Below are 24611 nucleotides of genomic sequence, written 5' to 3'. Positions count from 1 at the left end.
TTTTTCCAGCATTCATGTTTATTGTGCAGGACAGATTAAGTAGCGCCTTCTACACAATATACTTTTGAAACACTGTGTGCTTAAAAAAAAAAAGGTCAGCTTGTTATATTCTGTGATTGTAGGCAGATTTTGAGTCCGAGTTAATACCATGTGATCTGTAAGCTATAACAAAAGCTCAGGCTGAGGTAACAGAACAAAGTTTTCAATACGAACCCCATTGTGTGGTCCAACGTGCTGCTCTGCAATGCCCAGGAAAGACTGGAGAGGAGTTTTACTGCCTGCAAAAGACAAGCAGTGCTCTTCACTACTGTGTTGGTTCTATGGCAGTGTGCTTACATTGATTGATCTCTTCATTCAACATGCAAACCTGCCGAGTTAAAACAGTTTGAATTTAACTCGTCCTTTTGAGAGGCAATCTTCTGATGAGATTTTCTATTAAAAAAAATAGCATAAAAATGATCAATGAGGAATTCTGTTTCCACCTTACTTGGAATGACACTGTCATGGAGAAATGTGTGCAGAACATTTTGACTCAATGCTCTAAGTCTTCAACTTTTGGTTGCCTGTTAATTAAACTATCGCATTCAGCTTAGTATTTCTGGTTTATGATCTGTTCATTTTATCATTATCCCCACCCCAATTTTGTCTGGTGAATGGTTTGTCACCAATCTCCATCACTCGGGGTGTTCTAAGTCCAATGTCTTAAACTGCACATGAACATAGTCACAAACTGATTATTGTGCTGCATATCATAATGAGCTTCAAGGTCGGTCCAATTGACTAATCGTTCAGTATGAATTTATGCTCTACGGGATTATCAACTGTCAAATCGCTTCATTTTTACATCATTAACATTCTTTCAGAAGTAATGTCACTTTTATAATGTATTCTTTTACTCAGTTTATAGATGATAGCTTGTTTAGCTTGAATGAATTTAACTGATGGAAGCTACCATCTGCCAAATATTCAGTCACATCTGGTTAGAGATGACACGTGAAGAGACCTCGTCAGTCCCAGGGATCAAAGCTACAGTAACAACAGCCCTGTTATATTTACAAGTACAGACTTGGATTGCATACAATCCCCTTCAAAGTGAGGGCTGAGATGTTGCGAACGTGTCAGTAACTAACTGGACCATAAAGCAATGCTGTGCAAATTGCATTACATTAAGGATGTGAATAGGGAATTGTAATGATTTCAGCTGCATGTATTTGAATTGTCATTTTTTTTAATGATTAGTTAAACCCCTGTGACCTCACACATAGGGAGTCAAGACCAGCTGATGTGGGGTTAGAGGGCAGGGAATAATTGGGCCAGAGTGAGCAGATGTAATTTAGTCCCCATTTTAAAGTCCTACATTCTGTCCTTAGTTTTATATACTACCTTCATTTTATCTTAATCATAGTTAACTATCAAAATTTGTTGCAATTTGAGAAGCAGTGAAGTAGAGATGGTTGGAGCACAGGAGTTTCTTTGCAGCAGAGCCTGAGGAATACAAAACTAAAGAGCTACAGTGCCACCCTACTGGTTGGAGGGTATAATTACATGGCAAGTTTACATGGGCATTTTCCATTATAAAAGTTGACATAGACAATTGTAATGGAAAAATTTAACACAAAAGTAATAACAGGAAGATTTGTAATATATTTATAGATATGATCAGGTAGAGCAGAAACCTAGTGTTGTAAAATGTATTTATGTTTAATTTTTCAATATGTGGGGAGTCTGCACCCACATTCAGAAGAAAATGTCCACCTTTTCCATCTGTAAAGGGTATCATCATCAATAGTATCTAACCAGATATTCTTGCTTTTGAACTGTAGTATGTTATCAGTGGGCTAGATTTCTCCCCCAATTTCTTCCCTCCTCTCCTGAAGGTTCTTAGTTAAGCTGGGGGTGGGCGGTGGGGAAGCTCCATCAGTGCCAGCTCGCTCTGGTAACTCCTGAAGCAGTCATTCTTCATGAATAAGCCTTGACTATGGGGAGCAGTCCAGTTGAGCCTAATCCTCTATATACACACACACATACTCACTCACGCGTGCATGCGCACACATGCATGCACATTCTAGCAGGTATCACTGATGCAGGAATCCTGGCTGATAGTTCCTCTCACTAGTTGAAGCCAATTATTACTCTACCCTACTACCACCGTGTCTGAGCTCACAGCATAGCACAGACCAGGAATTGAACCTCAGATCGTCCTAGTCTTTATGGCACAGTTCTACCTGCTAGAATGCTGATTCTGATGAAAGGTCAGCAACCTGAAACGTTAACTCTGTTTCTCTCTCCACAGATGCTGCCTGACCTGCTGAGTATTTCCAGCATTTTCTGTTTTTAATTTCAGATTTCCGGCATCCACAGTATTTTGCTTTTGTATACGTGATATGGCAATCTTTCCACCCCAGTGGAACTCTGAATGTGGCAAATTTCAGCATAAAGACCTACGCCTGCGTGCATTGTTTCTCCAAGACTTTTGCCGATCTTCTGCCGAAAATACGGCGGAAGATTAGAAGAAGCCCAGGGAAATTCTCCCCTTAAGGTTGTGTTCCAATTTTACTTGTACTGGCAAAATTATGCCAATTGGTTTTGTGCACTTGCTGCACTATAGAGTGGTCTAATCTGATTGCTTAAATTCCATTTAAATGCAATTTCAGACATACTTATGAGCTCTTGGTGCTGCAGGGTTGCCGTCAACATCAACAGCACCATTGCAGCGTACACTGCAGTAACATAGAAACATAGAAGCTAGGAGCAGGAGTAAGCCATTCGGCCCCTCGAGCCTGCTCCGCCATTTAATGAGATCATGGCTGATCATCCAAACTCAGTACCCTGTCCCTGCTTTCTCCCCATATCCCTTTAGCCTTAAGAAATATATCTAACTCCTTCTTGAATATATTTAATGAATTGGCCTCAACTGCCTCCTGTGGTAGAGAATGCCACAGGTTCACCACTCTCTGGGTGAAGAAATTCCTCCTCATCTCTGTCCTAAATGGCGTACCCCTTAACTTTAGACTGTGACCCCTGGTTCTGAACTCCCCTGCCATCGGGAACATCCTTCCTGCATCTAGTCTGTCTAGTCCTGTTAGAATTTTATAAGTTTCAATGAGATCCCCTCTCATTCTTCTAAACTCCAGCGAATGTAAGCCCAATCGACCCAATCTCTCCTCATACGTCATTCCTGCCATCCCAGGTATCAGTCTGGTGAATCTTTGCTGCACTCCCTCCATATAAATGACCCTTGTCGTCAGAGGCAGTGAAACCCTCCTTGAACGGGATTTCAGCCTTTGATGAAAACTGTCGACAGTAGAAATTGTAAACAGTGTGCTCATGCAGCACTTAGCGTTCGGTCCCCATGTTGGCACCCACCCAAAGCCCCGCAGGCCAACAGTGCACTTTTGCCATTGCTGGATTATATGAACCTCTCCGCATCACCAGGGAAGGCCCGAGTCAGTCCGGTAAAGTCGTCAGATTTGTACACGTACTATAGTATAGAAGTGGCATTTGCAATATAAATGGTACATTTTAGCACAACAGGAATCAACACATGCAACTGAACCATTCCCAATGAAAGACACTCAGTAATACGGTATAGACACCACAGTTGTCATTTTGTGGTCTGTGCTGAGGGACATTGCGAAATTACGTTCAGCCCACTTCTCCTTTCTTTCGTATTTATTTCCTCCTGTTTTCATTCAAAGTTGGACTTTTATCCCTTTACTGAAACTTAATTCTTAGACTGCCAACAGCTCCAGGGAATTCCAGGTTCCCTGGGTTGTCAATTTTTCATAATGCTGAACGAAATCCTAAAACTGTGTGAAAGTACAGTGGAAACTCCATCATCCACCAAATGGAGTGTATCATGGAAATTGGCGGATAATTGAGAGACTCCAAATCTGATCTTACAACAGCACAGCAATACCCTAGGCACAGGAATGAAGGCAAGCACAATACAATTAACAATAAAATGTAGTTTGATTCGATAACAAAAAGGAGTTGAATAACATGTAACGAAAAGGGGCCGGACAACCTGGTGACATCTCACATTATCCTGTGAAAATCGGTATGAAAGGCTAATAGGAATATGGATAATGGAGGTTCCACTGTAATAAGCTTACTCAGAGGTCACTAAAAAGAACACGTGAAATTTTAAACAAATATAAAAACACTTTACTTCTGATCTTCAGGCTGCTTGGTGGCATGACTCGTTGGTGGGCCAACAGAGTGGACGCTGTTGAAACAGGTTTGTGTCGTCGGTGCCCTAGAGGTTGAAACAATTTAAAAAAAAACACAATCTGGGGTTGAGAAATGCAAATTGGTGATGTAGCACCAGCTCTCTGCCCCCAGATAGCAAATCCTACCAACATCAGCATATAAAACACTCATGGTGCTGACTTTGAAGAAGCTCAGAGCTGGCACGCCTGCCTCAATTGTGGCACTGGGCAAAAATTCTTCCACTGCAAATATTTGATTCCGAGTCGAAAACCATTTTTTGCCCTGACATTAGACCTCTGTTACCTCATTAAAAAATCAGAATCTAGCTTCACCCATCTCCTGGGTCCACCTATGGGGAGCCCAAACAACACAGTAATAAGAGGCTAGCCAGCCCTTATCTACAATCATCAGCTGAAGCCTGTCTTTATAGTCCGATTTCTTTTCAACTCCATATTAAATACCACGACTAATTGGCTCAGTAATCACATGCTTACATCAGAGTCTTTATAAGATTTTTTATTTTTTAAAAAGACTCACTTGCAATATTTGTACCTCAGTTAATTAAATCACTGATGAAGAAATTGAATCTAAATTAAATCTTTAGCAAAATGTTTAGTCTGGTGAAGATGATTGGCATGTGTTGGGTTGAAAATACTCAGTATCCCCAAAAATGAACACGTAACTATTTTACTCTTTAATATTATTATACAGTAATATAAAGTATAATTTTCTGTGTTCTTTCAGGAGAAGAATCAACTGGCATTACTATTGGATCAGTCATGTGAGCTCCTAAGCCACTAGTTTCTTTATTCCCCTCCTATGTGTTTCATGATTCATCTACTATCTCAATGTGGCTCCTTCACACTGCAGAAAGTCGTCATAACCAGGCTAGCCATCGATGCCACGAGAGCTCGCCATCTTGTCCCCCTACCTATCTCCAACAGCTGTCTGCCCATTGTCACTCTTCAGTGTTGTGTGCCTTATTCATTTTTTTCTTGTTTTAACAATGGTAATATAATGTTGCCACTATAATACCTGCTCGACACCTTGAGCGTCAATCTTGTGGTTTTTAATCTCATCAAAACCATCCAATTGGATTACGGCTTTGTAAGTCCCTGCTGAGCACCTGATTATCATATATTTAACGCTGTGTCTGCCACAGGAAATCTGTATACTGAGAGTAAATGGGCAGTGATACAGTACACGGGAATTCTCAGCTTGGATCAGGTATGGGATTCATCTTGTGTCGATTATATTTTCACTGGAGTGGGAACCATGTATTCAAGAGCAGGGTGTGACTATGGGGAGAGAATTCGAGTAGGTGAAGCCTCGCAAGATTAATGCTTCCCCCAACTAATGTCCCATAGACAGAAGATATTGGGCAATTTAATATTAATGGTTTATTAGCCCTCTTCAAAAGAAACCTTTACCGTCCTCCTATCACTCGCCTTCAGAGACTACCCCTGTTCCTGACTGTATTTTACAGTTACTATTGTCTGCACTGAACAGAATGCTTCAGCCTCTCTTTGTTGCTCCTTTTCCCAGCGCTGGTGTTAATGAGCTGTCACTGTTCTACCTGTTTTCACATGCTCATCGCATTGCCCAGTAAAGCACAGCTTCACCTACCTTTGCTTTTACTCTTGTTCTGGTCCGACAGGTGCTCTGTTCTTGTCCTAGTGACGAGTTCCACATTTGAAGCTCCATAAACCTAGGAGGACGCATGAGAAGGGCTTTTTATTTTTCAAGAAAATCATCGAGTTACATCCAGTGTACAGGCCGTTCAGCCCAACTGGTCTATGTAAGCATTTATGCTCCACCCGAGCCTCCTCTCGCCCTACTTAATCTAACCCTATCAGCATATCCTTCTATTCCTCTCTCCCTCATGTGTCTATCTAGCTTCCTTTTAAATGCATCTATCCTATTTGCCTCAACTACTCCTTGTGGTAGTGCGTTCCCCATTATTACCACACTTTTGGTAAAAAAAGATTCTCCTTAAATGTGAAGGTTAGTGCTAAAACATTTAATCACAGTATCCCTGAGCTCACTACATCTGATATTGGGTAAGGTAACATAGTGGTTATGTCACTGGACTAGTAATCCAGAGGCTTGGACTAATGAGCCAGAGCTACGAGTTCAAATCCCACCACGGAAGCTGGGAAATTTTATTTAGTTAATAAATAAATCTGGAATTAAAAAAAAGCTAGTACAGGAAACTTTCGATTAACCGGCCCCTAAATAACCGGAACGCTCTATCCACCGGCAAAATTCAGGAGTTGGTTCAGGTAACTTTTTTTACTTTTATTACTTTTTTTTTCACTCCATTTGTTGCTGTGCAAGGGTGTAGCTGAAGCTGTTGCTAAGCTACAGAGACACTTGCAACTTGTGCCGATTGTTTTGAAGCTGTAAGCAACAGGGTTTGTTGCTTTATATGGAGCTCTGAGCTCCGTATCTTTTACTATAGCGTTCGGTTATCCGGAATTGTTGATGAACCGGCACCACGTCGGTTCCGTCTGTGCCGGATACCAGAAACTTTCCTGTATCAGTAATGGTGACCATGAAACTACCAGATTGTTGTAAAAACCCATCTGGTTCACTAGTGTCCTTTTAGGGATGGAAATCTACCATCCTTACCCGGTCTGGCCTATGTGTGACTCCCGACCCACAGAAATGTGGCTGACTCTTAACTGCCCGCTGAAATGGCCTAGCGAGCCACGCAGATGTATAAGGTGGCTCACCACCACCTTCTCGAGGGCAATTAGGGATGGGCAATAAATGCTGGCCTTGCCGGTGACGCCCACATCCCAGGAACGAATAAATAAAAAGTACAGGAAGTTAGGAATTCCACTAATGATATTACCAATTAAGCAAAATTACTTGGGGGGGAAAAAAAACAAAATGACAGAAATTAAATTGTTAAGATATGTGGAGTTAACTCCCAGAAGGAGCAGTTAATGTTGTTGTGTTGATTAAGTCCTTCACAAAGTAACTGTATAAATATCAAGTTGGGAGTGGGAGAGGAGGCCATAGGGCCAAATGTAGACTGTGACAATCAAATAATATACTTGGCACAGTATTTTCTGTGCTACTTGGGATGGGGAGGAAGGATAGGTGGAGAAGTGAGGACAGATAAATGTTCCAGATTTTTCCTTGATTGACCTGTGAGGTTATACAGGATATCTTCTCGGGAGATTAAATAGGTGAATGACAGGATAGGTTTTACATGGTCAATGAGGCAGAAAGCTTGATGGGCTGAAAGCTCTTTTCTTGCCCCATGCTATTTTGTGTTCTTGTTTCATCTTAGCTCATATAGTGCACCCCAGAAAATTCAAATGACCGCTGGGGATCAAAGAAATTATGGGTATAAATCTACAGAAACCAGTGCTGCAATTACTGGGCTACCAAGTTATTTAGGGGGAAGTGTTAACATTTAGTTAGCTCCTGGCACACAGCTTCACAGGGTGGGAGCACATATTGGGAATTTGGACGCATAGGTCAATGATTTACAGCCTGCACCAGTTTCCGTCAATTTAAATTATGCTGCGAATCGAATGCACTGACCTCTGAGCCCAAATTCCTGATATGCGCTTCCGTCACACAAAGCTCTGTGTCGGGAGTGCTAAATCGTAAAGGTTACGCCTTACTTCCTATTGCCTGTAGCACTTTATAGGGCATCCTTGAATGGCCAGGACTTTCCATTACCTTGGACTCGTATCCGTTTATTATCTCTGTTTTCTCGCTCCTCCAGCCCAGGATTCCGGATTTATTTCTGAGAAAGGAAAATGGAAAAAAAAAAGTGGTGAAGTCATCTTCAACACACGGCAATTACTGAAAGCTTTCAGAACAGATACATTCATTATTCATGATTGTGCAAATAGTCAGTTCAAATGGTGTTACCTGGGGCAGTTTGGCATTGAAAACTGGAGTGAAAGACAAACACTGAGGTAACTTCAAGCAAAGGTTGGGGAAGAAAACAATATTTATTGTAGTTTGTTAACCATTTTTTGATTTTAGCTTATAATTTAATGTTTATTTTATACCCTATCTAAATGGTAAAGGCACATACATTTTGTTCAACTTCAGTTATTCACTGAGTGCATTCATTGAGGAAACAAATGTCACTTGTTAAAGATCTGTTATTGGATTCTCAATGTGTAGGCCAATCAAAACTGGAAAGGCTGTAAGGCCCCCCTTGTAGGGGGCTGGAAAGGACAATGGGGCCTCTTAGACTTGGACTTGAATCCAGCCTGGAATGATAGGATGAATGTCTCCCCTCTTGGCTGGAGGTAAGAATTCTATTTGGGCAACTTGAACTCTGTTCCTAGTGACTGTGCAAAATTTAGCATAAATTGGCCATCTTACCCAGAAAGACCATAAGGATGGCTGGTGTGGGAAATGGAAAAAATCATAATGATACAGTAGTGTCAAATTTTTTGTCTTAAAATACTCCTGTGCGGCACCTTGGGACATTTTACTATGTTAAAGGCGCTGTATAAATACAAGTTGTTGTTGTTGTTGGTTGTTTCTCCCAGGCAAGATTGAGGCATACTGTTGTGGTTGATCTGAATAGAAAGAGCTGTAGTCTACATTAAATATTAGTGCTAATATTGGGCTAAAAGTTTCCATTCTCAAGCAGTACTATTCTTCACCTTTATGTCAAATGCTCAAATGGTGAATCTAGATCCAAATTCAGACCTCCCACACTTTGTTTCTGGGCTTTCAGTGGTTTCTTCATGGTTCTTTGGAGTCTGATATACACAAACCATTTTGTATTTAATTTGCATTAGCTCAACTGCCAAGGAATGTCATGAACTGGGCCTAATAATTAACCTTCATCACCATCATAGTGTTTAAGGAATTTATTAATAAATATGCATGTGATGGTGTAATATAGGATAGTTGTAGGCTGCAGACAGCTTGCCTGAGTTCAGTCGACTCTGTCAAAATGGAATTGTGCATGTCTGGTGGACAACTGTAGTGCCCCTACGTGGTTGAGATCAGTTAGGTCAGCACAGACTAGAGCTAGAACCTGGGATCTTCCTAGTCATTATGGCTCAGTACATTTATCCCTTTAGTCTCAGAGAGCTCCAAGAAACAATATTAGGGCTGTAATAAATGGTGTGAGTTTAATTGTTTCAGTTTAAGAAGTCATCTGAACCTCTTCCTCTAATTGGACGTTTGAATTGCAATCACTTTATTCTTTATTTAGCACTTTCATCACTAAAATACACTTTTGCATTTTAGCAAGAAACCTGTGTTCCTTAGTATATTTATTTAATTTTCAAAAATGGTGTACATGAAAAAGCATCATATAAGTTGCTTCACCATCCATACCATAGCTGACTGATTAACTGCAGGTCAAACACCACGGAGTAATCCAGTGTACACAGTGCTACCTATGTCATTAAATGCAACTGTTAGCTTTGTTCCATAGGGACCTGAAAAATTTGCCTGCTACTATCTCCAACCAGAAGTGTGTAAATATCTGACAACTGTTGGAATGTATTGTCAAATATGTTCAAGCTAAATGAGTTTTGGGGAAATATAAATAAAGCAGGTGTTGAAACATTTATATTCTGTCAAAAATGTAATTTAACATCCTGACGTGCGATTGAATTAGATCATTGATTAAGTTACCATATACAGTACTATAGGAATGCCAATAGCAAATTGTACAGAAATATATCCACTATAAACCAGCTAGTTAGATTATTGTATTCTACAGAATTGGAAGAGGCAGCAAATAAAGAGGCTTGATTTGTACAAGAAATAGATGGAAGAAATGTCTGATTTGGAAGAGATATTTTGGAAACTAAGCACCTAACACATTTTAAATAGAGGCTGTACGATGAGGCATGGTCATTTACTGAGAAATGAATTACAGAGTGACTGGGTCACAGGACTCACATAATGCACTACTCCGTAAATCCTAGCAGTCATTTTGTGCTACATAAATGTCTATCAGTTAAATTTAATGAACCTTTGCTGAATTGTTGGCAACATAGCAATAGAAAGGTGCATGACACAGGCCTAAGATCAGGTGAAATAAAAACAGAAAATGCTGATCAGGCAGCATCTGTGGAGAGAGAAACTGAGTTAACTTTTCAGGTCGATGACCCTTCGTCAGAACTGGAAAAAGTTAGAGATGTAACAGGTTATAAGCAGGTGGCAGGGGCAGGGAAAGGGGAGGAAAGAACAAAAAGGGGAGGTCAGTGATAGGGTGGAAGGCAGGAGTGATTAAATGACAAAAGGGATGATAGTACAAAGCAAAAGGAGATGGTAATGGGACAAGTAAGGAATCAAAAGATGGGTCTGGAAGAGGTGTGAATGGGAATGGCAGAATCATCAACAGACCAGGTGACATGCCCAAAGAACAATGCTCGTGAGGTCAAGCCTAGGTTCCATTTAGCCTGTTGTGGTGTTCGTAACTTGGAGATGGGTCCAAATAGGGAAGAAGAATCAACAGGGAGGGAAGGAAAGAGGCTGTGTATCTGGAAATGGAGTTTGCATTTGTGCGCCTGAGAACTCTGAGGAGAGAAAGAAAGAAGCAACAGCAAGAGAGGTAGAGCGCGAGAGAGGAAAATGAAAGAGGCACAAGACCGAGACAGATGGTGCCAAGATACAGGGAGGGACAGAAACAAAAGTAGAAAGTCAAAAAAGAGTGAGCAAAGGGGAAATAAGATTAAGCGATGTTGTGAATGAGATCGTTAATGCAAAACCGGGAAAAAAGATCTTCAGTTAGGAGATAACAAGAATAGTACAGAAAACCTTAAGAGAAATCAGGAGTGTCTGGAAAATAAAGAGTTAGGGTGAATTTCCTCAGGGGTTCTCGCGCTCAGTCGACGTAATTGGTGGAAGATTGAGGAAACCCTGTTTACGCACGTACCAATATTCTGACAAAGTTACCACGGCCAATCAGGAGAACCCCCGAGGAAATTCCTCGCATAAGAGTCAGGATGAGTAATGTGTGTTTTAAAGCATCAGCACTGGGAGGAGATGAGAGACTAGTGGACAAAGCTCACAATTACAACAGTAATATTGGTGCAGCTACTGTTTTTGTTCTGCTCAAACCTTAATAAAAATAAATTGCTTTAGATGTATCCATGAGGTTGGCTACTATAATTTATTTACCTCTTCGTGGATATGTAAAGGAAGAGTTTTCATGGTTTTCATTTTTCCTTTTTTTTTTAAGCTCACGATGCTGGGAAAATCACTTTTAATTAAAATGGTAAGATTGTTGAATGTAACCAAAGATTTCAAAAACAGTCAAAACTTGTCGAAACAGTAAGTCCCCAGTTGGGGTTTGGATTCAGATCTTAGACCACTGTGAATGGCCTGACTCCAGAATTTGATCCAAACTTCATTTTTTTTTGTTTTACTTGGATTTCTAAATCTAAGTCTCAGATCAGAAAAAAAATTCTGAAGGATTCCTACTTCAACCATTTTGAATTCAAATCCAAAGTTCTGAAGCTTAGTCCTGGGAAGCACAAATGATCCTACTGGGATCTTTTGTCGCTCCATAAAGCCTACCTCTTTGACCAAGTGGCCACCTTTCCTAATATCTCTTCATGTGGCTCGGCGTCAAATTCTGTTTTTGATAATCGCTCCTGTGAAGTGCCTTGGAACGTTTTTACCACGGTAAAGGCGCTATATAAATGCAAGTCGTTGTGCTGATGTTAGGCAGCAACTGTTACCTTTCGAATGAGATGTTCTTGGTATCTAGTTGGGTGGTAACGATGGGGGTGGTGAGACGGCTTGCCACCTGCTCTTCTGAGGGCTGCACGGCAGCCAACAGCATGTCGCGGTCATAGTTAGCCAGTGACAGAGTTTCTGAGTATACTATTTGTCGATCGTGGTCAATCTCCATTACAACTGCGCAGTTGTCTAGAGGGAACAAAAGTAACAGAACATTAATAATACCATCTCCTTCATTTAAATGACGTGTGTGAGAAAATTTCCTCTGGACAAGGTGTGGCAAAATCATAAACTCATTGAACTGATACCTGGGATGGCAGGAATGACGTATGAGGAGAGATTGGGTCGATTGGGCTTACACTCGCTGGAGTTTAGAAGAATGAGAGGGGATCTCATTGAAACTTATAAAATTCTAACAGGACTAGACAGACTAGATGCAGGAAGGATGTTTCTGATGGCGGGGGAGTCCAGAACCAGGGGGGTCACAGTCTAAAGATAAGGGGTAAGCCATTTAGGACAGAGATGAGGAGGAATTTCTTCACCCAGAGAGTGGTGAACCTGTGGAATTCTCTACCATAGAAGGCAGTTGAGGCCAATTCATTAAATATATTCAAGAAGGAGTTAGATATATTTCTTAAGGCTAAAGGGATCAAGGGATATGGGGAGAAAGCAGGGACAGGGTACTGAATTTGGATGATCAGCCATGATCTCATTAAATGGCGGAGCAGGCTCGAAGGGCCGAATGGCCTACTCCTGCTCCTATCTTTTATGTTTCTATGTAAAGCATTGGTTTATGAATTTGCTACCCCTAGTGCACATGGAAAAACTTTTCAGTTAAGAAAAAATAAACATGGAATCTCCAAGAAGATCCTTTTGGGAATGGTGTTCAGTATTACCTCATCATAACCCTCTCGATATACCACAGACTTCAGTATAATATATGCACTGCTTATAATTTAAAAAAACGATATAACAAAGGACCCATTCGGTTATTACACAGTTGATGTATGGCTCTCAAAGATAGTCACTGGTTCTTCTAAAGTGTTAGCTGTGGCTCAGTGGGTAGCACTCATACCTCTGGGTCAGAGGGTTATGTGTTCAAATCCCACTCCAGGGACTTGAGAACAAAGTCTAGGCTGACACTCTGCACTGTGGGAGTGCTGCATTGTCAGAGGTGCCATGTTTGGGATGAGACATTAAACCAAGGCCCTGTCTGCCCTCTTAGCTGAAGGTAAAAGATTCCATGGCACTATTAAAGAAGAGTAGGGAGTTCCCAGTGTCGTAGCCAAAAGTGATCCCTCAGCCAACACCTAAAACAGATTATCTGGTCATTATCAGATTACTGTTTGTGAGACCTTGCTGTGCGCAAATTGACTGCTGCGTTTCCTACATTACAACATTGACTACACTTCAAAAGTACTTCATTGGCTGTAAAGCACCTTGGACTTCCTGAGGTCGTGAAAGGCGCTATATAAATGCAAGTTTTTCATTTCCTCTTCGCAGCACCTGGGAAATGGGCGCAACATCAGTGCCTATATGTTTCATACCTAGCAGTTTGATTAGGGCACCTGATCCTGACCGGCCGGTTCACAGTATACATCTGATCCTTGCCAGTATAGTGGCAGGCTGTACATCTGATGAGGGACATGTACATGTGTCAGCGCCCGGCAGTCAGTTGCGGAAAAAGACATTTAATGGTTGACTGGTTGGCGAGAGATGCATCCACGTTTCCTTCTGGTCTGTGTGCAACCAATTGGTTTCCCTGGCAGCTCTCCTATAAACCACTGGAAGGTGCCTCTGTTGTATGACACTGTTGTGTAGCTCTGGCCCCGTAGTTCAAAGCTCACTGTATTAGTATTTTCTTTTATTTTACTTCGGGTTTGCTCTACATACTGTTCCTGACATGACGCTGCCTTCAGTGCGTTCCTGTATCTTTGCATCCATTTCAGACAGGTGCCTGCAGGTTACATTGTTTAGAAGAGGTCAATATTTTTGTATGAAGTTGCCAATGGGCCTTCCAGCTAGATACCAAAGGTTGTCCTGCAAGCCCAGTGCATAAACAAGCTAATTTATGATAGCCGCGTCCTAACTTCTCTCTGCCTGCTGCGATACTCTGTTCTGAGCTTAAGCCTCGGCCTGCAGTTTAACACGTTGCTTGCTGGTGAGATGTTCTACTGTTCGGTCCACTCTGTGGTCAACTTCGACTAAACAAAATTTGCTTTTAAATACCTTCCCTCTCCTTCGCCTTCATTATTTTTCACTGTTGAAATTCTTTTGGTTTCTTTTGTAACTAGTGTGCTATCATAGAAACATAGAAGATAGGAGCAGGAGTAGGCCATTCGGCCCCTCAAGCCTGCTCCGCCATTCAATGCGATCATGGCTGATCATCCAAATTCAGTACCCTGTCCCTGCTTTCTCCCCATATCCCTTGATCCCTTTAGCCTTAAGAAATATATCTAACTCCTTCTTGAATATATTTAATGAATTGGCCTCAACTGTCTTCTGTGGTAGAGAATTCCACAGGTTCACCACTCTCTGGGTGAAGAAATTCCTCCTCATCTCAGTCCTAAATGGCCTACCCCTTATCCTTAGACTGTGACCCCCCCCACCACCATCGGGAACATCCTTCCTGCATCTAGTCTGTCTAGTCCTGTTAGAATTTTATAAGTTTCAATGAGAACCCCTCTCATTCTTCGTCTTCAGTTTTTTCCCCATTGTTATCAGAAGATGATGCAAGCTAGGCAAAGTGCCTGCACTTCAGAAGACAGAATTATTTACAGGGCACAAAGAGAAAATGAGGCCTTTTAATCAGACAAAAAAAAAAATCAGGTCAAAATGAGCAAAAAACACAAAGCTGTGCAAGTAAGGAAGGGTGACTTAAATGTCCAATTCCTGCTGATGTAGTGGTGGTATGGGCTTATCTTCAAGTTTCTTGCAGACCTGAAATTTTGCCCTGCCAAGACCTTAACGACCTGGATTACTAATAATGTCAGCTCTTTATCAACCAAACAAATCCCATCCCTTCAATACACACATAACATGTCCTCAAAAATCCAATAAACAAAGCATATTACAGCACGGGTGTGTAAATTCAATTACTGATGAGGCTACATTTCAATTAAAATGACAAAATGTTAATAGCATTCTGCTTTACTGAAGGATCATTCTTTCATTGCTCTGTCCATTTAATCAGTTACTTGGATAATCAGTGACTCCAGTAATAAAATAAGTAGACAAATTGATTTGCCCACGTTTAGAACCTGGAAACTGCAGCCCCCTCTAGCAAGCTGCGCTGGCTAATCACCAAGTGGTTTCGTTGTGTTCATTGAACTCTGCTGAGTACAGGCTATTTGGCAGCTCAAATGTAGGGCTGAAGATTCAGCATGATGAGGTGTATCCTCGCAACACTTAATACATTAACAGACACAAAAGGTCATTGGACTGAAATTCCTGCCTTTGCTATTTTTAAAAACTCAATATAAACATGGGCTACTTTTTGGCTATGGGGTTGATACGAATTATGGCCAAAGAGATGGGATGTCCTGTCCATTGTAGAGGGAGTGGTATATTGTCATTCACTGGGATTCCATCTGATGTTCTGCTCTATTCTCAAACCCAGGTCTTGAGGCAGTGCCTATAATCTGCTTATTATTGGTGCTGTGGTGACACGCCACCACTGGACATAATCCGCTCACGGCGGCACGGACAGTTTAAGCAGACGCCCCCAGCCGGGGGCCCTCTCCTCCAGCAACTTGTTTCCCGCAGGGACAGGCTGCCGGGAGCACTTCCTGTCTGGGGAGTATTTAAGTGGTTGTGTGGGCTTTTCCAGTTCCTCTTTGCCATGAGGTTGATTAAAGCAGTTGTGTTTCACTAACTCTGGTCTCGACTCCCACGTTTGCCGCGATAGCTCAACACTGGTGACCCCGACGCTCAGGACGAATCCTAAGCTAGCATGGCGGATACAAACGCAGTCACGGTTAAACTACCGGACTTTTGGGAGAACCTGGCCGAAGCCTGGTTTGTTCAAGCCGAGTCCAGATTCCGGCTGAAACACATTACAGTCGACGCCACGAAGTACGACTACCTCGTCACCTCTCTCACCTACGCCACAGTCCCCAAGGTTTGGGCAGCGCTGCAGGAGCCACCAGCGGAAGGCAAGTACGAACATCTGAAGGCTGCGCTCCTTACAAAATTTTAAACGTCCTCTTACCAGCGCAACTGCCAACTCCTCGACCTCCCCGGCCTTGGTGACGCTTCACCATCGGATCTGCTTTCCCACATGCTGTCCCTCTCGGACGACAAAAACACCGGCGCCCTCTTTCGCACGCTTTTCATTCAGCAGCTCCCCGCCAGCATCCGCCCGCTCATTGTGGAATCTGGCTCTACGGACCTGAATGAGATAGCCGAAAAGGCCGACCGGCTGCTCTCTGCGCAGTCCGCCCGCGACGTCGCGCCCGACCTCACGGCAACGGCCACGCGGTCTTCCCGGCCCACTAGGCCCGACCGCCCTACCACTCCGGGTCACTGCTACTACCACACCCGTTTTGGCACTAGGGCCCAACGCTGCACGCCACCGTGCACTTTCAAACCCCCCCCCGCACCGGCCCCCACGATGGCCGCGGGGAAAAAGGGGCCTCTACTGTACGTCACCGACGACAGCACCAACCGCCGATTTCTGTGCGACACAGGGGCCCAGCACAGCATCACCCCCGCCTCCGCCCTCGAAATCCAACGCGGCACACGGGGTATCACGCTGGCTGCAGCCAATGGCTCTGACATCCGCACATATGGCACCCGCATGGTCACGCTCGACCTCGCAGGCCGCCGCTACCGCTGGGAGTTCCTCACAGCCAGGGTCCTCTGCCCACTCATCGGCGCCGACTTCCTACGTGCCCACGGCCTCCTTGTCGACATTCCGAGGCACCGCCTCGTCGACATCAACACTATGGCCCCCATCCCTGGCGCATCTACCCCGGCCCGTTCGGCCGGCCTGACGACCTACTGCCTCGCCAGAGCCACAGACTCGGCACTTCTAGCCGAGTTTCCCGCCCTCACTAACCCGACCTTTTCGGCCAAAGCCGCCAAACACGGTGTGGAGCACTATATCCCCACCACCGGCCCCCCGGTTTCTGCCCACGCCCGCAGACTCAACCCGGCCAAGCGGGAAATCGCGCGGGCCGAGTTCACCACCATGGAACAACTCGGCATCATCCGCTGCTCCAGCAGCCCTTGGGCCTCACCCCTCCACATCGCCCCCAAGCCCAGCGGAGGCTGGCGCCCTTGCGGGGACTACCGCCGCCTCAACGACGCCACCACCCCCGACCGATACCCGGTGCCGCACATCCAGGACTTCTCGGCCCGACTGGCCGGACGAACCGTCTTTTCCAAGGTCGACCTGGTGCGCGGTTACCACCAAGTCCCCGTACACCCCGGGGACATCCCCAAAACGGCCGTCATCACCCCATTCGGCCTGTTCGAGTTCCTGAGGATGCCCTTCGGCCTCAAGAATGCAGCCCAGGCTTTCCAGCGCCTTATGGACTCAGTCCTCCGGGACCTGAACTTCCTATTCGTCTATCTGGACGACATTCTCGTGGCCAGCTCCTCCCAACAGGAATACCTCGAACACATTCGCATCCTGTTCGGGCGCCTAGCCCAACGCGGGCTCATCCTCAGCCCGGCGAAGTGCCAATTCGGTCTAACCGAGATCGATTTTCTCGGTCACCACATCACCCCTGCTGGGGCCGTCCCCCTGCCCAACAAGGTGCAGGCCGTCCAGCAATTCCCCCACCCCAAAACCATCAAGGACCTCCAGGAGTTCCTCGGGATGGTGAACTTCTACAACAGGTTCATCCCCAGCGCTGCAGCCCTCATGAAGCCCCTATACGACTCCCTCCGAGGTAAATCCGGCAAGATGGCCGTAGCCTGGACCACTGACATGTCAGCCGCCTTCGACGCCACCAAAAACGCGCTCGCCAACGCCACCCTGCTCGCGCACCCGAGGGCCGATGCCCGGGTCGCGCTCACCACCGATGCCTCCGACCATGCGGTCGGAGCCGTGTTCGAGCAGTGGGTCAATGGCGCGTGGCAGCCACTTGCCTTCTACAGCCGCCAACTGCGCCCCCCGGAGGTCAAATACTCTACTTTCGACCGCGAGCTTCTCGCGCTCCACCTGTCGGTCCGCCATTTCAGGTTCCTCCCGGAGGGCCGCCCCTTCACCGCGTACGTGGACCACAAGCCGCTCACATACGCGATGGCCAAGCACACCGAACCCTGGTCCGCTAGGCCGCAACGCCAGCTCGCGGCCGTGTCCGAGTTTACTACGGACATCCAGCACGTCTCCGGTAGAGACAACGTTGTCGCCGACTGCCTTTCCCGTCCCGCCATCTGCGCGAATCGCCTCGCGGTCGACTACGCGCAACTAGCAGCGGCCCAGCTCACGGACCCAGACCTCCTCTCGGCGGCTACCAGCCTGCCAGGGCTACGCCTAGCCAAGGTCGCGCACGGGCCCGAAGCCACGGCAGTCACTTGCGACGTCTCACTCGGCCAACCCAGGCCGGTTGTCCCTGCAACCTGGCGCCACCGCATCTTCGACGCGCTACACGCACTCTCCCATCCGGGTGCCCGCGCATCCGTCAAACTCCTCTCCCAGCGTTTCGTCTGGCGCAGCCTCAGCAAAGATGTTCGGACTTGGGCCACCTCCTGCCAACGGGCTAAGGTACAGCTACACACAAAAGCACCCCTGGGAGACTTCGAGGTACCCAGCTGCCGCTTCGACCACGTACACGTCGACATCGTCGGTCCTCTGCCGCCATCGCAAGGCCAAACTTATCTCCTCACGATGGTCGACCGCTACACACGCTGGCCTGAGGCAGTGCCGCTGCCCTCCACCACCACAGCCGACATCGCCAGGGCGTTCGTTAACACCTGGGTCGCAAGGTTCGGCGTACCAGCCGACATAACCTCCGACAGAGGCGCCCAGTTCACCTCCGAACTCTGGACGGCCACAGCACGCAACCTCGGGGTGACGCTCCACCGAACCACGGCGTACCACCCGCAGGCCAATGGGCTGTGTGAACGCTTCCACAGGTCACTCAAGGCCTCATTCTGCGCCGGCCTGCAGGACAGTACCTGGACTGACCGCCTACCGTGGGTGCTACTAGGCCTACGCACCGCGGTCAAGGAAGACCTCCAGTCCTCGGCAGCGGAGTTAGTCTACGGACAACCGCTGCGCGTCCCAGGCAAATTCCTTCTGGAGGCTACCACGCCTTGGTCGGCCGAACAGCAGCGGCTCAACTCTTTCTCTTCCGCTCAACAGTTCGCCCCACTTCCGGTCAACCAACACGGCGAACTTGCACCTCACGTCCCGCCAAACTTACAGCAGGCACGCTTCATCTTCGTGCGACACGACGCGCACCACGGACCCCTGCGACCCCCGTACGACAGACCGTACGAGGTACTACAAACCGGGGAGAAGGTCTTTAAGCTGCGACTCGGCGACAGGGTCGACACAGTCTCCATTGACCGGCTCAAACCAGCACACACAGAACCAGGGGAACAGGTCCCCGTGGCCCGACCTCCAACTAGAGGCCGTCCCGCCAGCAAGCCAGCACAGCCGGCGGCGAACCGCCCGGCCCCACCAACTAGACCGGCGACCACTCAGAGCCGCTCCGGCAGAACCATTAGACCACCGTCACGACTCGTCCACTCCTCCTAAGCGGATTCTGGGGGGAGCTCTGTGGCGACACGCCACCACTGGACATAATCCGCTCACGGCGGCACGGACAGTTTAAGCAGACGCCCCCAGCCAGGGGCCCTCTCCTCCAGCAACTTGTTTCCCGCAGGGACAGGCTGCCGGGAGCACTTCCTGTCTGGGGAGTATTTAAGTGGTTGCGCGGGCTTTTCCAGTTCCTCTTTGCCATGAGGTTGATTAAAGCAGTTGTGTTTCACTAACTCTGGTCTCGACTCCCACGTTTGCCACGGTATCTCAACAGTGCTTTCAATTAAAATGGTACCATGGTGAGTGTTAGAGGTGCTTGTACCAGTTAACAAATGGTGCTCCCCTAATGCAGGTGCAGACAGGAAGGTCCCAGCTTTGATCTGTGGTCTGCGTGGATTTAACTGATCTTAGCCAGGGAAGCATGGAGGGCACTATAACTGGCCTTGGAGTCCACAGGCTAGGGAAGAAGAGAAACAATTAGCAAGGCTTCCTATTCTAATCATTATACAGTGATAGCTGCTCAAAGTCCATGTGTATGGACAATGGGTGAGGTAAGCTATGGGCTTGGCTGTGGAGTCTCTCCCCTGAGTCTCGTAATGGTTTAAAAAGCCTGCTGACACTCGCAGTCTAGGTTCAAGGACACCCTCAAAGCCTCCTTGAAAAGGGCAACATCCCCACCGACACCTGGGAATCCCTGGCCCAAGACCGCACAAAACAGAGAAGGTGGCGAACACCTTGAGCCTCTTCGCCGGGAGCAAGCGGAAGCCAAGCGCAAGGAGCGCACATCAACTCGAGCACTCCACCCACCCGCCCCTTCAACCACCGTCTACCCCACCTGTGACAGAGACTGTAGGTCCCACATTGGACTCATCAGTCACCTGAGAACTCATTTTTAATGTGGAAGCAAGTCATCCTCGGTTCCGAGGGACTGCCGAAGAAGAAGAAGGTTCAAATATGAAGACTGGTCACGTGGGGGTGACATGGCACCCCTGGATCTACCCCTCAGCATGAATTAGCACTTTTGGGAACAGAGGGGAAATTATGTATGTATGTACATTTCACTTTCTGCCTGTTTATTGCTACACTTTTTGCACTTGAACATGCTTGTGCTTCACCAGACCATGGTAATAATAGGTGTAATAATGAGCTCCAGTAATATTAATTCTCATTGTCCGTACATTTTTTTTAAACTAAGATCCTAATTTTTTCAGGACCATGGGGATAGTGCGGGAAGGTGGAGTTGAGGTAGAAGATCAGCCATCATCTTACTGAATGGCGGGGTAGGCCCATTCCTGCTCCTATTTTCTGATGTTCTTATATAAATGACAACAAAAAGAAAAATCATATTTTGAGGGCAGATTGAAGGGATAATCTATCTGCTTCTGCCATTTTTGATTTGTGCCAGCTTAGAGTTCAATCAGCTGTTTGGTCCACTTTCCCCTTTAGATTGACGACCTGCTTGACAGCACATAATGTAATGACCAGTGGAATACACTCAGTATCACGCCTGTTATTGCACCTGACACAGGATGACAACAAATCACCAGGGAACTAAATAGATTGATAGTGCGCAATTGCACTACTGCAAAAACGGAATTAAAATAAATATTTTCCAATTTTCTCTCCTGAGTGTGCTAACTCGTGCCGGGCTACAGTTCAAAACATATTGGGTGGTGGTCACCAACCCATAGTGGGAGGAAGAGTAGATTGGGGGGGAAAAAAACCTCCAGTTGTCCGTTCAGGTGTCCACCTCCCCAGCTTCTGCCGCAGTGGGGGTGTGGGCACACTGGTGCTCCCGGCAGTGGCAAGCGGAGGGAAATTGTTGCTGATGGATGCAGTCCCAGTTTCCTCTTTCCAAATGCCCTTTTGTCGACTGTCCTTCTAAGCAGTCAGTTTAAGGGCTGACAACCAGAATCTAACAGGGAGTGGAACGGTTCTACTTCACTAGACACTCGATTTTAATAGGGGGTTAGCTTGCTCTACAAACTATTCTGACGAACACACGATAGGTGCTTACTTTTCCACCAGTAGGTACTAGCTGCTTACACTAGGTATAAGTATGTAAACATGGACATGTCACTCAAGGTCACAAGATAGGTTTGTATCTTGATGAAGGCACTTCAGGGCACATCTTCCAGAATACTGTCCCTAATGTTGCAACACTGTTGCAGAAGAAGGGGGCCCCTTTAGAAACAATGGGCCGTATTTTCCGGTCGGAGGCTACCCGCGTGCGGAGGCCTCCGATCTGGAAAAAATCTACGGACTTACCTGAGGGCTCCCGAGGTGCGTACACTTCCGCTCCTGGGCCTCTCCAAACTCGAAATGCGCAGGACCCAGGAATCACAGAGGCTCATGCGGTTCGCAAGCGTCCCTGGGATCATGTGGGCCATGGGGAGCCAATCGAAGAAGGGAATCTCCCTTCATACACTTGACAGATAGACCTGTCAAATATATGAATGGAGACCACCCCAAAAACACAGTAAAACATTAAATACATTTTTTTAAAACCACATTTTTAAAATTAGTTGAAATTACAATAAATTAAATATTTTAAACAAAAATTTAATTTTTTGAAAAAAATAATTGAAGTTTTTTTACCAGGCGTAAGATTTCTAAGGGTTTTCTGTGGGCGGTGGTGCTCCAGAAAGTGGAACTCTCCGCCCGCAGAGGCCCATCTCCAGGGCAGGCGTCCGATCTGTCTTGACAGACTGGAAATGCCAGTTTTCAGCGCATACGCTTGGCATACCTGAAACCGGCATTTCCGATGTCCCTACGGGTGCGTACACAGCCCGCACACACCCGTAGGCACCAGAATATACAGGCTGATATGTAGCTGTCTGCTTGGCAGACGCCAGATTGATTGTTGGTGAATTTATATATGTTTTGGCTATATTGCTGTTGCGTACATAAACTGTTCTGTGAGATTTAAGTATGTGGAGAAATCTGATGCTAAATAAACAATTAATTACTTTAACTAATCTATTATTGGTGTGGCTAACTGTACTCAAGCCTAAAGCACGAATCCCCTTTCCCTGGCTAGTGTTCTGTAGTCTGGTTCGCCAGAGATTGGGGTTTAGTGGGGAGGTACTTGAGATAGAAGTTCTCAGGTCCCAACCCTATCCGTCTTGCCAAAATCCTGGCCGGGCCATTGATGTAGTGGTAGGCTTCAGCACCCGAATTTTCCCTCTTTCTCGCCTCCACGATCCCGCCCAATTTCAGGCAGGAGAATCCCACTGTGTTTGATAAGGGGTAACTGTTAATCCCGTGAGACACTATCTCACTCACTGCATATGTAAAGGTGCAGGTTTCCGTTCACAGGAGGGTCAGTCTGCTCGTGGAAACTGCATTCTTGCTACAAGCTCAAGACAGAAGTGCTGGGAGATATCCTGAACTGTAACCAACGTGTAACTGAAGATAGATCCCTTGCCAAGTGATCTGGCCAAATTCAGCAACTTGCCGTCGAGGGGAATGAGAGTGTAAGTGTCAGCGGCAGCTGCTCTCCCAGCTCATGATGCAATGCTCCAGTGCATTTTTAGCACTAGGCTACTTGCGTTTGTTGCATTTTAAGATTTGACTATTGATCATCTAAAAGGCCAAGCAAAAAGGAAGCTACAACTTTACTGAGTAGGCTCAATGAATCCCAATGAGCAGGCTGACTTGATTGTCGCGACAGCCTCCTATTATGTTGCTCTATTTCCTTCTTAGTTAATGCACAGTCATTTCTGGGAATAACTCAATGTCTTTCTTTGACATAATATTATGAGTTGACCATGAAAGGCAGAGCAGCAATACATTATGTTGCTGACAGTTGCCCTTTCAGACAACAAAGGTACCAGCTCACTAGTTCATTCCCCTTTGTTCTTATTTATGTTTACCGACTGACTTGCAATTACAGATTGCACGCTCCTGCAGAGCTTCATAATGTGCGAGTGACAATGAAACAGCAAGTCACTGAGCATTGCTAATTAAAAGAGTGAAGAATGGTCTTCAAGCCTGGCGATAACTATTTTCTATGAAAGGAAAGCATTGACGTTGATTAGCAATAAAGGTGGCTACCGAGTAAAGGTTATTATTCAATGGGCAAACTCTCCACGGCAAAAAGCCTTTTAAGCTTTTGAATCATCCTAATCTCATTTTGGTCTGCTTATTTCTAATTAGGTTTCGATCATGCTGACAACACTTATTTTCCTTGGAAATGCAAAAGTGAGCGTTGTCTGCAGAAATGAGAGACCGTAGGCAGATTTTCCTGTCATTATCCTCGGGCCTGTTGGATCGCCAGGGTGCAACGCACAGAGGAAAATCAAGCAGGGAGGATTGCAGCTGGTATAGCAGCCCACCCGATTTAAATTCATGGGCACAAGATCAGGTGGGCTCCATTTAAGAAAATAACTTCCATTAATATGGCACATTTCATGTCCTCGGGATCCCAAAGCACTTCACATCCAACAAGGTACTTTTGAAGTCCAATTGCTGTTGTAAGGTAGAGAAACACGGCAACCATTAACCCCCCAGGTTTTCTCTCTGTGCTGCGCCCCAGTAACCCAATGTGCAACAACAAGAATACAACATCATCTCTCCACACAAGCAACCTTATTTCTCCAGTCTTCTGCAGCATCAGGGTGCCATATTGGTGAAGGTTTACTGAATCTTGCTGCAGACTGTTCAAACTGGCATACCGCTAAATTAGCAACATAATGAAACTTTTATTTTAACATTAAACCATGATACTTGCCAACAAGGTTTATTACAGCCATTTATTAATGGCACTAATCAGATATATTTCAGATGTAATACCATGGCACACAGAGGAAACCTTTCCCCAATTGTGCAAAGTTGAATTTACAGTATATATTGAGTCTCGCCACCATTACAGCTGCTACACTATCATACCATGACTTAGGAACTGCCTAGACATAGACTAAAGTGGAAGAGCAGTCCAGGTAATTCAATAAGAAAGAAGGAAAGAACTTATTCAGCACTTTTCAAGTTC

At 45.7% G+C, this 24611-nt stretch overlaps 1 protein-coding gene across 2 annotated transcripts in view; it reads right to left on the bottom strand.

Moving 5' to 3' along the window:
- Nucleotides 1–24611, bottom strand: part of ankrd13b (ankyrin repeat domain 13B) — a 459259-nt gene that overhangs the window by 61344 nt on the left and 373304 nt on the right. The window contains exons 6-10 of one of the 2 annotated variants that reach the window (XM_085964969.1): nucleotides 11904–12093; nucleotides 7912–7978; nucleotides 5839–5920; nucleotides 4172–4258; nucleotides 214–278 (exon numbers count right to left, since the gene is read on the bottom strand). In XM_085964969.1, the coding sequence (XP_085821095.1) occupies nucleotides 214–278; nucleotides 4172–4258; nucleotides 5839–5920; nucleotides 7912–7978; nucleotides 11904–12093 (491 nt within the window). The remainder of the gene's footprint in view (nucleotides 1–213; nucleotides 279–4171; nucleotides 4259–5838; nucleotides 5921–7911; nucleotides 7979–11903; nucleotides 12094–24611) is intronic. The other variant, XM_085964970.1, reaches the window with a different exon arrangement.

The sequence above is a fragment of the Somniosus microcephalus genome, chromosome 22, assembly GCF_052327205.1.
Source record: "Somniosus microcephalus isolate GS21.2 chromosome 22, FLI_Smic_1.0, whole genome shotgun sequence".
In the NCBI taxonomy this organism is placed as follows: domain Eukaryota; kingdom Metazoa; phylum Chordata; class Chondrichthyes; order Squaliformes; family Somniosidae; genus Somniosus; species Somniosus microcephalus.
Note: the sequence above shows the minus strand (reverse complement) of the source record. Positions and strands in the feature narration are given on the sequence as shown.